The following is an 18,265-nucleotide window of genomic DNA, read 5'->3' as shown; positions in this document are numbered from 1 at the left end:
AATAATGAGCACTGGATGAGAAAATATTTACGATATGATATATTACCTGAACTTTTGCTTGACAATGCCAAAATGAAGATAGCCGAGAACAAACTCAGGTTTACATACGCCATTACACTTCCCAACACTCAGCCCTCATGATCAATTCTGATCTCCTCTCCTGATAACTTGTGCTTAAGACTGGCCCGTCCAGACTGTTTAGAAAGCGAAAAGCAAATTCACATTTTCCGGTGTCGTCACAACTCCTGTTGCATATTATTTTTATGAAAGGTGATCAAATTACTTACTTCATTTGGTAAATTTTCCGGAACCTGTAGCTCGTAGACTCGATCTTCTTACAGCCAGACAGGTCGCACTGTCTCGCGGGTGGCAAAGCTTTGAAAACCAGAGAAACATCTATAATTTTGATTTTAAAAAGTTCATCAGCGCATTTCAGTCCATTAAGCCGGAAAACACTTCTCACTACTAAGTACTCAGACTCAGGGCTTTCATATTTTCAGTGAAGGGCGCATTTGTAGCGCCATTCGTTTTACCGCCTTCATGATATTCCTAGTAGGGTCTACGCTCTACAAGAACTTAACTTGTTCCCGAGAAAACTGAAGGAAAAAGAAAACTCAGTCCATGTGGACAATCGCTTTCGAAAATAGATTTATTACCGGAATAATTTCAGGATATAAGGCAAAAAAGAAATTTAATGAAAGCAAAAGAAAACGCATAAATCTTTAAAAGATAAAAAGATGGATGCCTCTGAAATTCTGATGTTGTGAGTGCTTTGTAGCTTAGATACATCTTCAACAGATTGTTCTTTTATAACAGATGTCATCATCAAAACAATCACCGTTATTGATCCAAATGGCTTTTAAATTCTGCAACTATTACATGGAGGGAATTTAACCTAAACATAGAGTAACAAATAGACTGAAAAAAAGCTTCATTAAATAAACGAATTGATTCGATTAGGTGGATTTAAGCCGGATTTTAACTTAAGGCTAGGAAATCAGAACACCCACAAAGGCGATAGAAAACGAACTCTTTTACTACTGCACTTTTTGAGATTTTGATTGGTCCAAATAAAGGGCGATGCTAACTAAAAAGAGAACTTAAAACTCCGAGGACGTGAGGCTAGTGCACGCGAGAGGCAAGTACCTGCCAAAATTCCAAAAGACGATCCTACCCACCGGTCCTCCGGTAGGTCTCTTTATAGTTAAAAAAAAAGTGCTACTTCTTGGCTCAGGTTTTTGTGCTTGTAAATTTGGAAATTTTAGTTGGTTAAAATGAGAAAGAGTCAGGCTGAAAGCGTGTCGATCACTATGAATACGAATGAGTGTACTGTGGCAGAACTATCAATAAGAGATTTATTATCACTCCAAGAAGAAAGAAGTCCATGGCCACAAGGTACTTTATTAATGAACTTGGAATCAGTTCAGTTGAAAAATGTTGTTTTATGAGTTTATGCACATCGTATTAACTACTTTTATTTCTAATTTATTCCTACCAGTTGACAGGGCAATTTGATATGTAAGCAAAGTTATTCCACGTCTTAACCACAACATCAACATCTTAATCCAACTTCACTTTGTGTGTCATGAAAGTGAACAAGAACTTCAACTCCATGACTGATAATATATCACGGTTAATGTATAATAAAAACTGAGATCCCAAAATCTAGTGGAGTTGTCACATGAAAGATTTAAAATCAGGTATTCCTCACAGACTCTGAATAAAAGAGCTGCGTCCAGATCAATTGCCTGATCACGTAATATTTAGCACCAATTAAGTTGAGAAAGCTACAATGATAATAAAGTCATTTCCTCGTATGATGAACCAAAAGATAAACAAAAAGCAATGCTCATGATTTTAGACTGGACAACCAAAAGAAACTTAAGTTTGCGCTCCAATGCAACACACTTGAGATGTAACCATACTATTTTGACATTTTGTGAGACAAATTATAAATCAAATTGAGAAAGGTATGTTTGCATCCTAAGTATAATTCAAGTTCTGTTCAGCATTATTTAGGAGAGGTCGTTCTTCTTGGTCTGTGTTCCATGGATAGAGAATTAACCCCCAGCAACAACGTAAAAGGTGTTGGATTACGTAAAGGGAAAACCTTACCAGCTGAGAGAAAATGGCGAATGTGACCAAAACGGAAACTAAGGCTGGGACAAATGCCAAGGCGCAAACCTCAAACCCCCCAAACCTTTCATATAAGCCCCATCCGGCCCATCAATTGTGATACCAAATGATAATGGAGTTGCTTTAGCCAGATTGATGATGGAAAAAAGAGATAAAGTAACAAGGGACAATGTTTCAGCATTATTCGCCATGGGATGTCGATAAGGATTCTTCAAAACATGATGGAGCGTTATCAGAAGGCATGCTGCTGACAATAAGACCATACGTAACATAACATCTGCGATGAAAGCCCTAAAAGCAAGGAGGATTAATCTTCGAACAATCAAAACGCTCTCCCAGTAAAGTGTTCCGTTGTCAACATGGGCTGGAGGACGAAAAGGACCATGGAGCATGTTCGACACATCTCTGTTGACGACCTGCTGGCCATAAGATTCCTCACCTCTCGTTTAAGTATTCCCTTGATTAGCCAATATATAAGAAATGCCAGTGGAATCATGCTGGCGGCAACAAACTCTCCTGCTGTAATGGAAGATCTGTGGAGCTTGAAAGATCCCCAATAAAGAACGACTATGAAAGGAGCTAGAAAAATGACGATATAAGCAAGAAGAATATACTGCCACCATTGCAGGCATGAGACGTTAGCATCGATAAATAGCATGCGCTTTCCAGATCCAGTGGGTATGCAGTTTATTAGCTTTAGGGCAGTTTCTGCAAGCCTTTCATATCCAAGTAACAACACTTCCATGACAACGGCCATATAACGGATTAGGTACGGCTTTTCGTTCCCCATAAGAACATTGAAAGCATAATGGACAGCATAAATGAGAACAAGGTTAGCCATTGTCAGAAAGACTGTACCAGAAAGAAAAAGCTCTTTTGTTACCGCAGTGAGTCCTGGAAAGGGACAGCCAAGTCCTTGATTGATGGACTGAACATGGAAGTTGTAGGCAGAGATGACAAAGTGAATAGAGGGAATTTTCCCAACGAGTTCTTCTACAAAGCCTACGATCAAAGACTCAGCCGCTTGACAGAAATAATATGTAATTTCCAAGAAGCCACTCTCGGAATGTTCATCATCATCACTGACGTGCAGTTCTTCTTCTTGGCGATCCTCCTCTCTTTTCTTAAACCATAACATTTGTTTTGCCAGTGTTCTTATTATTGGGGGCTAGGCCAAAAGATAAAGAGCGAATGTGATTGTCAAAATATTGTCACAACCTATACAGAATAGTCATTGCACTTTGTAGACTTGCGGCATTCAGTTGAAAGAAGAGTCTCAGTAAACCCTTCTGCACATCGTCCACAGAGGGTACCGTTTCTGTTCCCTCGGCAGCTGCTGTAATTTGTTGACGAAGTTGATGGACAATAATTTTCCGGACACGCAATTAACGTCAGCATTGATGAATGGCCAAGGGTTCGATAACCCCAGAAGTTTGGTTTTGCAGCAATGTTAGTTTCAATGCCGGTGGTTCCAAATGGACATGGATGGCGTTCAGCCCTAGAGGCTACAAACAAGCCCTCGGAGACCCCTTTTTGAAGGCTGTACTAACCTGGGTGGCACGATTTGCACGAATATTTCAAAACAGTGATATTTAATACACAAATGCTCTTGTTTCTCTCTGTGTATAGAAAGTGCGTGCCATTTTCCAGTATAAGATCCTCTCCTTCACTATATTTCATACCCGATTTTTCATCCATGTGGACAAATCCTCCACTGGAAATGTCAACAATCGGATATGAGCTCCTGTTAAATTTTAGTGAGGCCATTGATGTGTTATTAAATTTTAGGGGACCTCCACTTTAAGAGTAAAGGAAGACACCTTTATCAAATTGAGAGCCGTTTCAAGCAGTTTTCCCACTTTGCTTTGTCTTCATAAATGAACAATGTTGGAATTCTAAGCGGCCAGTTCCATATGCAGAATAAACGTGTCCACTTCTGTGAATGCCAAAATTGTCTCGAAAAATACATCTTCGGAATAGCGTAAAGCCATTACTGATATGGACAGCACCAACTTCAATTCCTAAGTTCTCTTCAAACCTTGTGTTCTTAAAGAGCACATGGCTACTGTTACGGCAGTGCCATGAAGGGTGTGTATCTTGAGCACCTTTGGATTTCACACGTCCCAGACTGCGTGGTTTGTCTGGATTGAGTAAAACTGAAATGGCGCCAGTTTTTTTATTGACCCATACGCGATTATAAGCACTGGCACTACAATAAAGAAAGAGTGAGCGTTGTATGGTCAGGTTTTTAAACCCTTCAAAGTAGAGGACAAAATAACTTGATGGTCTGTGATAGAACTCATTATTGTCAAGCTGGACAACCGCTTTTGAGAAATTGTTCTGTTTAAGTGGTGGGATGTTCAATCGAATGGCATAGCTCATTTTGTCCCATTTCACTCCTTTTTCTGAAGTGGTAAAACGAGTGTTTCTGATAGTTACCTGGACTGTTGTGGGATTAGGAAAAGTTAACATCATGTCATAAACATTATCCCGAAAATGCACTTACTTATACAAATATCAACTGGAAATGAGCTGTTTTTCGGTGTTGCTGATTGTATTTGCAGGCCATATTTAAAAGAGATGACTGTTACGTTGACCAGCCTAATCTGATATTTGGGACTTATCCTTAGAGCTATCTTTTTCGGCAAACTGCCGACAATCAAACTGTCCGAAATCGTTACTGACCATGCATTGCCATTTGTGGTGGCTATTTGGACGAGTTTTGATTTCATTGGATTTGCCGCAATGTCTTCGAAAGTGCAATTAGAAATTTTTATATCACTTTTGCCTCCAGTAGTAACCACATGGAATGCCCCTATGCTTCTTGTTAGCGCTGTTTTTAAAAACTTGGAGCCCTCCATCCACTCCTGAGAAAAACGGTTACCACTTTGCATGTCGTTCCCCGGAACCTTTCTCTCCATTGTTGAACGGTAAAATTCAGCTTTTGCGAACTCCAGGGGACAGGTGATGAGCCTTGAGGCGCTTCACCAACATATACTGCGCATCCTCTCTGGGCTTTGCATTGATGGAAGGTAACATTAGTAAGACCGATTTCTAAGGCTCCATTTGGGCTATTGGCAAAAAGCTACCCCCCGGTGCCAGCGTCAGTCATGTTGAAAATAGAGTTCACAACTTTTATAGAAGCACCAGCACTGGCTACGAGAGACAAGCAGGAACCCAAACTTTGTGGCAATGCAAATTGTCGTTAAAAACTCGAGTCTTGAATCACTACTTTTGCCCTGTCCGACTGAACCACAATACAGTGTACGGATGGGTTGTCGTGGCAAGAAAAGGCGATGAACTTCGCATCTGTTTCTTCGGTATGTGAAACCCTGCACGATGTTTTTTGATTTCTTCTGATAATTTGTATTTTTATGTAGCTCGGTATCTTTGTATGTCTCGTGTGTGATCGCTCTTGAAACGCTTAGATCTAGGAAGGGACCTTCATTGTAAGAATATTTAATCATATCGCATAAAATGTGAATGTGCACTGAACAAAAGCCACTGTCTAAGACTGATCTGACCTTCATGACTCCTTTAACAGAAGGCCGTTGGCTAAACAATCCATTTTCTTCGAAAACTGCGTCTTTCACGGTAATTGTGACCTGGGAAATTCTTTCTTTAGCTTTAGGGAGCAGTAGAACGTTGATGCATTGGGAATTATTGTAAAACGTTGAACTGCCTTGAATTTCTAGGTGGAAAGATGTAATATTCTGTATTTTGATGGCCACGGCTCTTGAAGTATTATGAAAGGAACAGTTGTGGATTGTGATGGGTTGGCAATCATAACAAATATGTGGAGTTTGTTGAAAATCGATTCCTGACATCACCAACGCAAATGTCAGCTGCTCGCCATTTGTCTTCTGAAAACGAAATCCTTCAGTACATGAGACATGTGGGGTGGAGTAGAAGCCCCTGACAGTCAAGCTCTTGTTCACATCAATACCCGGATGATCCACGAAAATGTTGCGACCGTTTGTGCAGCCATATCGGCGTTTCTTGGTCCCACGTCCATTCAGATAGATGTTTCCGCCATAGCTTACGCGACGAACCGCTTGAGCAATGGACCGACAGGGAAGACTTTGCCTGCCACATATTTTAGTGTCATATCCATGAAGAGAAACATAAACATTCACATAGATTGATCCTGAAATTGTTACATATCAGAGCTTGGAGAGTATATCAAGAGATTGCAAGTGTGTTTCCAGAATATCACCATCGATAAACGGTAAATTTTTTCATGTCAAACGTTTTCGGTGTTCTGCCCTAAAATGATCTGTTATGGTTGTTTTTCTATTGTTATTTTTTGTACAGTTATCTACAGTTATAAGTTAACAGTATGTCTTTGCAAGGATGAATGATGGCAAGAGATGCTACGATTTCTTGATGATGCATAGTATATTGTGCTTAAAGTCTCTCGATTTCGAGACTTCACATCCGTCATAACGAGTCGCACTTTCTTAAGCTCAAAATTGAGCAAACAGCTATTTATATTTCATTTCTAAGGTCTGACACTTTAAACTAATTTTTTGTTTTTGTTTTTTGTGCCAATTTTTTTTCCAGCGTCTCTTTTTCGGAGGCCATTACACTTCGTTCTCTTTCTTTTGATTTATAGAAATACAGAAGCGAGTTACTTATGTTAATCAATCTCGATCATACTTAAGATAAAAGTTTCACATAGCAAGTGAAAGCTGCATGCTATTAACAACAGTGAGAGTACCAATCAAGCTTTAAAATTGACTGCAATAATTTCGGTTTTCAGCTACGTAAGTTTAAAGTAAGCATAGCGAGCTATAAAAGCATCTTAAACGAAATAAAGATTGTTTTAACGGTATTCATGTCCAAATAATGTCAAACTATTGGAATCTCTGCCCAACAATAGTTTAAACACAGAACTATATGTTCCAAAAATAACCACCCATAGGAAGAGATAACACGAAAACGCTCCTATAGGCGGATTCATGCTGACGTCATTGTTTACATTTTTGCTCATTTGCATACGGCTTTGCGTAAAGAAGGAAGCATGTTAGATACAAATTGACCTCAGGCAGCTAAAGAGCTAGAAAACCTTAGTACATGCTGAGATTTTTAGCTCTTTGGGTGTAATATTTAAGGAAAAATAGTCATCAAAAACTGCAAAATTTCTGGGTGGCAAAAGCGCTAATGAGCTCCTACATTCTATGTAAAATTTTGAGTTTTTAAACCCGTGTTGCACAAAAACTATTCAATGCGTCAGGCTCGTATTCATTGGCCGAGTTAATCGTACTTTGACCTTTCGATATTCAGAACTGATTTATCTTTAGCTCCATCAGAAACTGAATTGCTTATGCTAATGAGGCAAATATTGTAAACAAAGATTCCCCTATACCATGTAGCGACAAAATAATCACCATCGAGTGAGAAAAATATTTAGTTTACGGCAAACTGTTACAAATTACCTGAGCTTTTGCTTGACAATGCCAAAATAAAAAGGGCCGGTATCAATATATTTTAACCCGCCATTAGCTTTAAAAACTTAGCATTCATGATTATTTCTGGTCTCCACTCCTGATAAAAGTTTCTGTGATTAAGAGTTGGCCGGTGTGACCTGTGTCGAACCAGGAAAACCCATATAACTTACGTTGGTTGGAAAGCAAAAAGCAAATTTAAATTTCCGTGTCGTCACAACTTCCTGTGTTGTCATCTCAAGTTAAAATATTATTCATTCACTACAACATTTTAACTTGATACAATTTTCGTAAATCTCCAGTTTGTGGGTAATCAGTGGCATGTAAAAGTAGTTAAGCTGAACAACTAGTAAGTAAATGCGTTCTCGTTTCTGTTGCTCCCTAAAATTTTTACATAGTTTTTGATTGAAAGGAATATTTTCAGTTTTTCTGCTGGAATATACCCCTCTATTTAATAAGGCACACTGAAATTAGCGTAGTGTTTACTTCTGTTTGAATAACAAAATTTTTTCTCCTATCTGCATGAAAATAAGAAATATTCGAAAGGTCTATCTACTGAATATCTATGCGTGGATATCACAAGAATAACAAGCAAATTGTCGTTAAGACTCAACGATAAAAACAGAGTAGAATCCACAAACCTATCAAGTATAAAATCAATGAAAAACGAAAGTCTTCTTTTACTTCGCTTTTGCGCAACGCGTTTCACCACTGTTGCGGCTCTTCAGGCAGAGCAAAGTGTGTTCATTGACTTATTACGTCACAGATCTAATTGTAATTACAATAATAGTAATAATAATGATAATAATAATAAAAACAATAATAGATCTTTGCAATAATAATAGATCTTTTGCAAGATCTTTGAAAGTCATGAGTTGAAGACTTCATCTTAGCCTTGTGTCATTTTGTTGAGTTTTTAAGACATTAGGGACTAGCCATTAGGGTTTCTTTTTTTTTTTAGAAGTTTCTTTTTTTTTTATCATTTTGTATTAGTTTTTATTTTTTTTGGGGTGTACATATGTAAATTCTAAACATGTTAGCTGGCCACGTCCTAGACGCCCAGCTTTCTTGTATATAGGTTCTGGCATCCAGACGCTTTAACTGCCACATAATAAATAATAATAATAATAATAATAATAATAATAGTAATAATAATAATAATAATATATATTTAGTATAAGTACTCAGGTGATTATAGAAATTCTCGCGCTCTTATTGGCCGAGGCGATTATAGCAGGAGGACATATTTTCAAAAGGGCTGCCTCGCGCTTTGTCGATGTGTCTGAAGAGGAAATTAATTTAATGAAAGAAAATGCCATTCCGAGGAATACCAAACACGCCACAAAGTTTGGAATGACACTCTTCAAAGGTAAGGTGTGAAAATTGTGCTAAACGTAACAAAGAAACCATTTTAAATTTCACGTGAAAATTTTGCCTATGTCGACATGCATGAATAAATCAAAACAACGAGGTTGCCTATTTACCGAATTAGGATTTCGAGTTGGATTTCGAGTTGGATTTTCGAGTTGAATTTTCGAGTTAGGATTTTCGAGTTAGGATTTTCGAGTTAGTATTTTTGAGTTAGGATTTTCGAGTTAGGATTTCGAGTTGGATTTTCGAGAAAGGATGTAGAGTCGGTTTTTTCGAGATGCTTACTAGTAATCCAGCAGCAACGAATTGACTAGTCCAATGCAGTCAACAAAAGAATTGGTGTAGGGGTGGGGTTAGTGTTTTACCTTTTTAATTAACCAGCGACGTCACTATGTAAAGCATACATGAATTAAGAGGCAAGACATTGAGTCTTCCACGAACTCATTTCCCTTCGCCACTAACATGCTCTTCATTTCAAAAATGGCAAGATTGGGAAAGCTTTAATACCAAAAGATAAACGAAACGAAAAAAGTTACGATAACCGGGCGTAAATCGAAGGTAAGATCTAGAATATGATTTCTCTTGTCAAATCTATTCTGGTGGTACAAATTCAGAAATCCGCGTTAAGGATTAGACACAACAAAAGGCAAATATATAAATCCTGTAATCCCACCATATTTTGAAGACAGACAAATGGCAGTAATCCTGCCTTACAGTGCTTTCCTAGATCCCCAACCCCCAGTTACTGTTTTGTTTTCTGCATTTTAAGCGCTTGGATATCGTACGAAGCATAGACCTTATTCCAAAATGGCCGCCAACCGGTAAAAGCTGGGGAAAGTGTCACGAAGACGAGGTCATAAGAGCCAAACCTAAGAAATTTTACAGTTTTGACCGAGAAGTTATCATCGAAGGCATCATTTAGTAACGTACCTTTCCGGTCAGGAAGAGAAAATATGGCAAATGCTTTATATGGACCCCGTTTACCAACCGAAGAAGATATTCCGGGAAGTTCGTTTGCTGGAAGAAAACCTCAACACTGAAGAACTCCGAATTACAGTTTTGGTTGCGCTGTCGCGGCGACTCGTGCAAAGGTCTGTCAACTAAAGCCCGGCTAGTAAAAAGGTAAGACGTATTGAATATTTAGGATCGTTTGGCGTGTGCGTTAACGGCAGAAGACTCAAGTGTTATGGCAAGCTCATCAACACCGTCACCTGGGATACAATGGAAACCGAAAATTCCATATGAGGGCTGGGGATCATCCCTTGAAAAGGCGCCTCTTTTTACAAGGGCAGAGATGGACAGACATATTGGAAAGTCTGGGTAGCATATCGGTGGGGATAAACATGCACATCATTCTGTTTCCACACGCTTTAAAAAGGCTAAAACCTACCTTGAAGACGAATATTTACACGATATTCACACAAATGTTGATGAGCAGTACTTTTATTTTCGTTGCAAATGCTTTCCTAGCTTTAGGAGGAACGAAAGCCCTCGCAATTTAATTCTTGCTTTATGCTTGATTTCTGGAGAGGTTGTTTATGCAAATTGTGGCCCCTCCTGTGCTGCCGGGAAATCCGGTTTTTGCAATCACGTCTTAGCGTTAATGCTGAAGATATGCAAGTACACTCTTTATAACTGTAAAGGTGTCACAGAACTACAACATGAGGCAGACGAAAACTGTTCTGCAGCATGCACCTCTAACTTGCAGAGGTGGCATCAACCTTGGGTCGAAGTTATTACATCCAACCCTATTATGGAAGTTTCTGTTTCCAAAACACAAGTAGAGGGTGAACACAACAGTTGTGGTATCACAAGTCTGCTTTATGAGGCAAGAAAAGTCCATAGGAAATCAAAACTAAATGATTTTGTGGAGGCCGTTCAAAAAATAGACCCAACTCTGGGGTTGGTACAAACTTGTGAACTGAACACTAACGAACCTGTTGACACAAGGTTCGGGGAAAGTCCTACAGGGTCATTTGGATTTTACCAACTTGCATTTCAGGAGTCTAACTTTAAAGTTACATGTAACTTAGCTCCAAGTCAACAAGCTTCAAGAGCATCAAATTCCCAACTTTCTAATCCTTCGCTGCCACTAGATGATTTGAATGATGACTTTGTGTTAGATCTGCCTGACGATCTGGATATACTACAGAAAAAACCACTAGATGAACTTAATGTAACTATGCACGATGCAAATAGGATAGAAGAAAATACCAGGGCTCAGCATAACTGTAATGCTTGGACTGAAGAACGCAGGTATAGATTTACAGCCTCAAATCTTGGAAAGGTGTCGAGAAGAAAAAGAAACCATGAGAAGTTTTGTAATGACATGCTGGATGCTAAACCACTCAGGTCAGCAGGCAGTGATCATGGTATTAGATATGACGCTGTTGCATTACGAGAGTACAAAAAACACATGTATGGAATTGGAACACCCAGTAAAAGTGGAAAGATCTGGATTCTTTGTATCACCAAAACTGTTTTTCCTTGGATGCACCCCTAATGGGAAAGTTTTTGATATTTCATGTCTTGAAGATCAGTATGGTCTTGTGGAAGTAAAATGTCCAAGTTCAAAGTTCAGGGTTTCTCCAGCAGAAGCCTGTAGTGACCCTAACTTTATCTAGAAATTAAAGATGGGATACCCAAACTAAAAAAGGACCATGTTTACTATGATCAAGTCCAGGGCCAAATGGCCCCCACCGGTACTAAATGGTGCGACTTTGTTGTGTACACGAGCAGAGGGCTTAGCATTGAAAGGATTCACTTTGATGAAGAGCTCTGGAAGAAACACAGAGCAATACTGGAACACACCTATTTTCATTACTTTTTGCCAGCTGCAGCAAAAAGGAAATATGGTGGGCAACAACAAACTCCAGGATCTAGAACTAAACTATATCAGATAGGTTGAACCTTGGATCTAATTTTGAACTCTGATTACTTATTCAGCCTAAATTTCAACTTAACTTAATAAATTATTATGAGTCGATCATGCATGCTTTGTGAACTACCTAACAACTACGCCCCATTCTGGTGTGTCATTTTAAAAAAGGAATACAAAGTACGAAAATGTGTAATAGTGTTGTACTGTAAAACTTATTCATGTGAGTGCATATGGCTCACGCCGGGCTGGCGCGCGCTGTGAAGCGGAACTTTGCCGCCCGCTGTTGTTTGAAATTGAACAGCGGAGATACGAATAAAAGTATAAAACAGTTTTCAAAATGGCGGTCGAAAATGCTATTTTGAACGCCACTGAGGCTCTGCGTCCACTACGTAATTTCGATAATTTCTTTTTGTTTAAAGAAGAAGTGAAAACAGCTCTCACTTCAATTTTTGAAAAACATTGTGTGGGCCAAAGCTCTTTTAAAACGAGCTAAGATGTCACGAATTCCAGCGTGAGCACTCCTCGAAGGAGAAGTAAAGATGTGGCTAAAGATGCTCCATAGGCGCCTCAGTCCAAGAATGAAGGCCCGAAGCGCTTGGACCGTAGAGTTTAAACGGGCGATGTCCTCGGAAATTTTCTCCTTAATTTTACAGAGTGTAAAAAAGGCCCGTTCCGCTTATGAAGTTTCGTACAAAGAAGAAAAACACACAGATGTCATCTACTATCACCGAGAGAACAGACTTATTCGAGATTTTGGCAACTTATCCGAGCTAAACAACGACTCAGTTCAAGAATTCGTAACGAAGAAGAGTAAAGGAATAAGTAAAGGAACTTCAAAAGTTTCCATAAGTTCTGAAACTCCTTTCACCATCACATTTACCAAGTGGACACAGCAAGTAGTGGCGAAAGCCCACTACAAATTCACCAATGAATTTGGCTACACCTTTTTGTAGGCATACAAGTCATGAAAACTAAACAGAATGGAGTATATTCCAGGCTGTTTGTAATTATAAGTTGTCCTAACATGCACTCAGCTGATTTGAAGTTTCTTACCTCGCCTTAATTGTATTCCACTCTGTGCAGTTACCAATAAATCCTATTAAAATACCATAGACTTGCATTATCGACATTGGAAACAATGTTGGAATGCCATTCAGTTTGATTTGTTTTGTTGGGTCAAATTTTAATCAAAACCACACAACAGAAGGGTGATCAAAGTGTAATTTACTCAAACACTATCTTAAAGGTCCTATCTGCTACCAATACAATACATCATAATATAATCTCAAGTCAACAGTGATTTTGAGTCAGACTGTGTACAGATTTAGCACTAATTACAAAAGCTGTGGAGCAATCTTTCCATCCTTAACACTATGCTCTATAAATTTCATGATTGGGTCCCCACAAAAACAGCAGTTAGCATCCTCAGGACATGCTTTTAACAGACCACAATAACAATAAGATGGATCACTGAATACTCTTTCTGGGATGTAGGCTACATTTTTGCATGCAGATTCTGGCTGCTGAAAACCAGGCTGAGGCAGCCAAATCACCATCACATATTCATGTCTAAATATTTCAACCCATCTCTTTTGATGTGTTGTATTTTCACTTAATTTTTTCAGAAACACATGCTTTGCTTCTCGCCCTTCCATTGTTACCATTCCCAACCCCTGCCCATACTTTTCAAGCATTTGACGACAATGAGTGGGGGACAATGTGACCCAATGTCCAGACAGTAGGATTTACAGACCTTGGCAAAAACATTGAATTTACTTTAAAATACTCATAGCAGGCAATAGAAAGCTGATCAATCTGGTCTAATGTTATCTCGAATCTATTAAAGAGAGAAACACAGTCTCTCAGTCTCACACCTAAGTAAGCTAAAGCAAGAACTGTTTGACATTCTTTCCTGGAGTCCCTTTCACAGCTAAGCCACTTGATTAATCTCATGAAATTATGACAAAAACAACGGGAATCTTTTCCAGTAAATCTATAATGCAAATCAGCTCCAGACTCTTGAGTTTCATTGAACCATTGTTTTGTCTTGTTTGCAAGGCACCTGGTCTTTACTTCTGTTTGTAAAGCTGTAATTACTCTTGTGAAAGGGCTATCAGATGGGACCTCTGAAAACTTTTTACAATCAGCTGGCAGCTTAGATTTTCTTATAGCTTCTGTCAAAACTGCTCTAAAAAAGTACTGCCAAGCATTGTTCTTCAGATGAAGGGGTTCCACATGAGCTTTATCAATACAAGAACCTAAAAGAGGCAAAAATTATTGTCTACTACTTTGATTGGCAATGAAATCTGTGATTTTAGATCTCTTTGTCTTCACAGAAATTTTTTCAAGTGCTACTCTTTTTTTAAATGTTTCAACCTTGTTGACAACATTTACTCTTTGCTGGTAATTCCATGGCTTCCACTTGTTTGACCTGTCAGTTCCAAATGTACCCTTCACATCCCTACAATCAGCTAATGAAACATTTGCAAAGGGCGAGAAATACTTAGCACTAATAGTCAATTCACCTGCCAACATGGCAAGCATCTTCATGTCATTTGGCAATTCCTCCAGCTTAAACCTAAATTTAATGCCTTCAAATTCATACTCGGTTCTTTCTAACTCTGCAATTTGTGGTAATAATGACCTCACATATTTCTTTGTAACAGGAGAACTTTCATCTCAGTTGGCACCAAAAATTAGAAAGTTATCATAACTTGATGCCACCCTTCTTCCAACATTGAGGAAGCTGACCAAGAAAGAACATGCACTCTCATTCTTGCCAAATGGGCATCCATCACCACCAAGAGCAATTTGAAAAGTGCCTGTTGATTCTGTAAAGCCTTTCAAGCTTTGTTTTATATTCTTAGAGAGATAAAATTTGGCAAGCATTGGAAGGTATTGTCTTAAGTCTCTATATGCACCATTCACTGGGTTTTCAGTTTCTAAGCCCTCTAGATAGTCTAGGTCAATTTCATGAACAGTTCCAATATCAATCTTTTTTAACTGTTCCACAAGGTTACTATAAGTGAGAAGCTTTGGTACCTTACAGCCTTTACAAATTGAAATGCTTGTTCTTTTCCCTGGTTTACTTTCATTTGATTTCATTGAAAGCACCAGTGTAACACTTTTGTACTTTCATTTGCCCATTACACCACTTGCATAATATGTTGCAATACTTTGTATAATGTTGTCATTTGACTTTTCAAATTTTAAAACATTTTTCTTAAATTCTTTGGAAACTACTCTATCAGTCAACTGCTTGTTCCCTGTCACATAACTTGTGAGAGTATCCAGTTTGCAGCTTTTCTGCAAAGTGTCAAACAATCCCTCAAAAGTGGCTGAAGAATGTTTATTTGTGCTTCCATGAATTCTGGCAGCAGCTTCAATGGTCTCATGCCTCCTTTTCCTTGCAATTCTTGGTCCCAATGTTGATTGTCCATCAGCAAGTGCAGTAGGGCTTCTTGTTCGTGCCTGAGATACCTGTCCCTCATGTGTCTAAAAAGATCACTAACTCATTAGACACTGGGTAGTAACACATTTATTAAAACAAGAAGTGGTTGAATGAGACCAAAATTGTAAACATTATAGATCTGAACACAACAATTGTATCTCGCCAAATCTTACATTTGATATTTTGATGTTTATAGTTTAGAGACACCATCATTTATGACAGTCTTCTGACTGACCAAATGAACACAGGCACACACTCAGGTTTCTTGCCCAGGCACTGGCATAGAAGCCTGGCACTAGCTGTCATTCTGGTACTGGCTCTGTGTTAAGTGGCCAGTCCACCAAAATTTAACTTGTAAAAATAATTTTTCTTCTCACAAAATTGAATGTTTCCATTTTTTTTTTTATCAAAAATTGGCATAAAATTGTATCTATCCACTAATTAATGAAAATCTACAGTCAGAAGTTGTGCACAGCAGTTTTTTGCAGCACAATTAGCGGTACTGGTAAAACAACCACAATGAGGAATCAAGAGTATACTTACCGTAATATTTTCTAACTCATTTGTTATGTCCCTACATCGTTTCCTTACTGCGGCCAACTGAAAGCATCAATTAAACATGTCATTTCTTATTCACTGATTGGTTAATTTTTAAAGTTCATATAAAGTTCAAACAGATAAAAAAGCTGGGGGGTGTTAACAAATATTTGTGTAGGGAGGTACTGGGGGATGCACAAACCATTACCCAGTTTATAATTAAAATTGTTATTATTATTATCATTATTATTTTTTTTAATTTCCTACCTTGTCAAAATTGAAATACAAGCCTCCTTGTACTCGCACTTCCACCACTTGCCTAAAATACCTTGATACAAAATTCTCTAATATTCGAAATATAAAACATTCTCAAAGCACCACTACTAGTTTACGTTAAAACGACAAATTAAATATGTTATCTCGCCTTTTCCTGGGTTCGTTGGACTTTTTTGTATTCTGCCTGTAGCTTGCGATTTTCATTAACAGCTTTCTCTCTTGCAACCTTCCGATCTTTCATGTATTGAGCCAAGTTAAAGCGCGTGTTCTTTTTGGGCGGCATCCTAAATATTAACTCATTAAAAACTAAGAAAAGAATGCAAAATTAGGAAAACAAAAATCATAGAGTTCTAGTCAAGGCTTTGAAGTTTCTCTTCGTAACAAAATTTTTTGGATAAGAATAAATATTTAAAAGACTATCCGAGCCAAAAATACCATACGAACGACAAGAAAACCTTACCTTCCCTTTTACTATTTCCTCTGCTGTCTCTTTTAACGCGAACATCGAAGAAAGTATTGCATGTTTGGTATCAAAATGACGGGCAAACTTGTTCACTTTCAGCAAATTTGAGTTTTGGCGCCTTCGGACTAACCCAAGGACCGCTCGGAGGCATTTTTCGACAGGCATTGAACTAAGTTCCAGTCTTCTCTAAGAAACACACGGTCACAGACGCCATATTAGTAGACAATGATTGTTCCGCTTCATAGCGCGCGCCAGCCCGGCGTGGCTGCCTTTAATATACCAGGTGATATTCATAACTTTATTCTCCAGCAGTTTAAATTTCATGGTAACCTTACAAGGTTTCCCCTTTAGCTCCTAGATCTGCCGATAGAATTTGCTCTGGCCTACTACTTACACACTGATGATAGGCTTTTGTAAATTACATAGTACAGCACATACTGTCCACATTTGGTTAACCACACCAAATAAGTTCAGTGGGACAATTCCATCCCAGATGTGAAAGCTATTTATTTTACTGATAGCTCTCTTTCAACATGGACCCTCAGAGAGGCAATTGATTGCGTTTTGACAACATCTTCTGGGCTCATCTGTCCCTGAGATCCTAAGAATGGAGGAATGTTCAGCCCAACGCCTAGAGGGAGCAGGTCCTGCACTGTAAATCCCTTGTCTGCCATTACTGAAACTCTATTCTCAAATTTTTTATCTAAAATACCACTGTGTAGAACATTTTCCCTGTCCAAGATGTGTCCAGTGTAAAGCTGGCTCACAAATGAGAGTGCCCCACCCGGGGTTATTCCAACAAGGGCTTTCAGAGTGGTGTTATTTTTATAGGTACTAAAAAGTTCATTATTTAAACGAAGGCTGCAAGGCATTTGGCATTTAACCTAGGTGCAGTCTATTATTATTCTAGTGGAGGGATACTTCTCTTTAAACTGCCCTGGCATGTGTTTGTTTACCTTTTCTCTAGAGGGCCACATGCGCACATCCTTTAGCCTTAAATATAAAAGGTTGATCCAGGTAATTATTATCCTGCTTATTGTAGCTTGAGATATTCCATAGAGATGAGCAAGATGTTCCTCTGCAAAACCTTGTCTTAATCTACAAAAAGTAATAAAAAGTTCCTCCTTTGGATGCAGTGACCTTAATCTTCCAGGCTTTGGAAATGTTTCCATGTATTCATCATTTTCGCCATTCTCACCAGGGTCACAGAAGTTGTACAACGCATCAAATATTTCGTCACTAACGAATCCAGTGTAGAACCCCAAAGACTTACAATTTCTAAACCGATCTAAGGAGAAAGATTCCTTCTCCAACTCATTATACCGGGACGTCAAGTTGACCAGTTGTTGTTTTACTTCATTCAGTTCTGCCTCCAGGGCATTTGTTTTCTCCTTTTGTTCGTCAAGTTTATTTATCAACTCCACAACTTGTCTTTTCAGTTCAGACACACTTTCTTCTTGCGAAGGTTTACACACTTGAAAAGTACAATCGACCTCAAGGACTTCGTATACCTCGTCAACGTTTAAGCTAGTATTACACGTATTTACTTCGAGCTTTTCGTCGGCAACCTTGTCTACGTTTACGATTGTACTATTTACCTCGAGTTCTTCGTTGGCAACTTGAGGCCCCGCTTTAGAGACTATATACCGGGGTTTTGGTGGTTTTCGCCTCTTTGGAGAATCTTTCTTACACGAAAAAATGGA

At 38.6% G+C, this 18,265-nt stretch overlaps 2 protein-coding genes and 4 pseudogenes across 4 annotated transcripts in view; 2 read left to right on the top strand and 4 right to left on the bottom strand.

The window, feature by feature from the left end:
* LOC148723088 (uncharacterized) overlaps positions 1-18,265 on the bottom strand; it is a 33,179-nt gene that overhangs the window by 12,211 nt on the left and 2,703 nt on the right. The window contains exon 1 of one of the 2 annotated variants that reach the window (XM_088733945.1): positions 47-169. The exons of the other annotated variant lie outside the window; for it this stretch is intronic. Coding sequence (XP_088590071.1) covers positions 47-113 — 67 coding nt within the window. The 5' untranslated portion in view covers positions 114-169. Of the gene's footprint in view, positions 1-46; positions 170-18,265 lie in introns of those variants that run through there. 2 annotated transcript variants of the gene reach the window in all.
* LOC148723093 (uncharacterized) lies at positions 1,540-7,605 on the bottom strand (annotated as a pseudogene).
* On the top strand, positions 9,908-11,862 carry LOC148723092 (uncharacterized; annotated as a pseudogene).
* Positions 11,937-12,945, top strand: LOC148723091 (uncharacterized; annotated as a pseudogene).
* LOC148723090 (uncharacterized) lies at positions 13,043-14,941 on the bottom strand (annotated as a pseudogene).
* LOC148723089 (uncharacterized) overlaps positions 15,251-18,265 on the bottom strand; it is a 3,678-nt gene continuing 663 nt past the window's right edge. The window contains exons 1-5 of one of the 2 annotated variants that reach the window (XM_088733950.1): positions 17,519-18,265; positions 16,560-16,748; positions 16,091-16,405; positions 15,830-15,886; positions 15,251-15,330 (exon numbers count right to left, since the gene is read on the bottom strand). The exon at positions 17,519-18,265 is cut by the window's right edge and continues 663 nt beyond it. In XM_088733950.1, the coding sequence (XP_088590076.1) occupies positions 16,391-16,405; positions 16,560-16,748; positions 17,519-18,265 (951 nt within the window). In that variant the 3' untranslated portion in view covers positions 15,251-15,330; positions 15,830-15,886; positions 16,091-16,390. Of the gene's footprint in view, positions 15,331-15,829; positions 15,887-16,090; positions 16,749-17,518 lie in introns of those variants that run through there. The other variant, XM_088733949.1, reaches the window with a different exon arrangement.

The sequence above is a fragment of the Stylophora pistillata genome, chromosome 9 (genome assembly GCF_964205215.1).
Source record: "Stylophora pistillata chromosome 9, jaStyPist1.2, whole genome shotgun sequence".
NCBI classification, from domain to species: domain Eukaryota; kingdom Metazoa; phylum Cnidaria; class Anthozoa; order Scleractinia; family Pocilloporidae; genus Stylophora; species Stylophora pistillata.
This window is presented reverse-complemented; position numbering and strand designations above follow the sequence as displayed.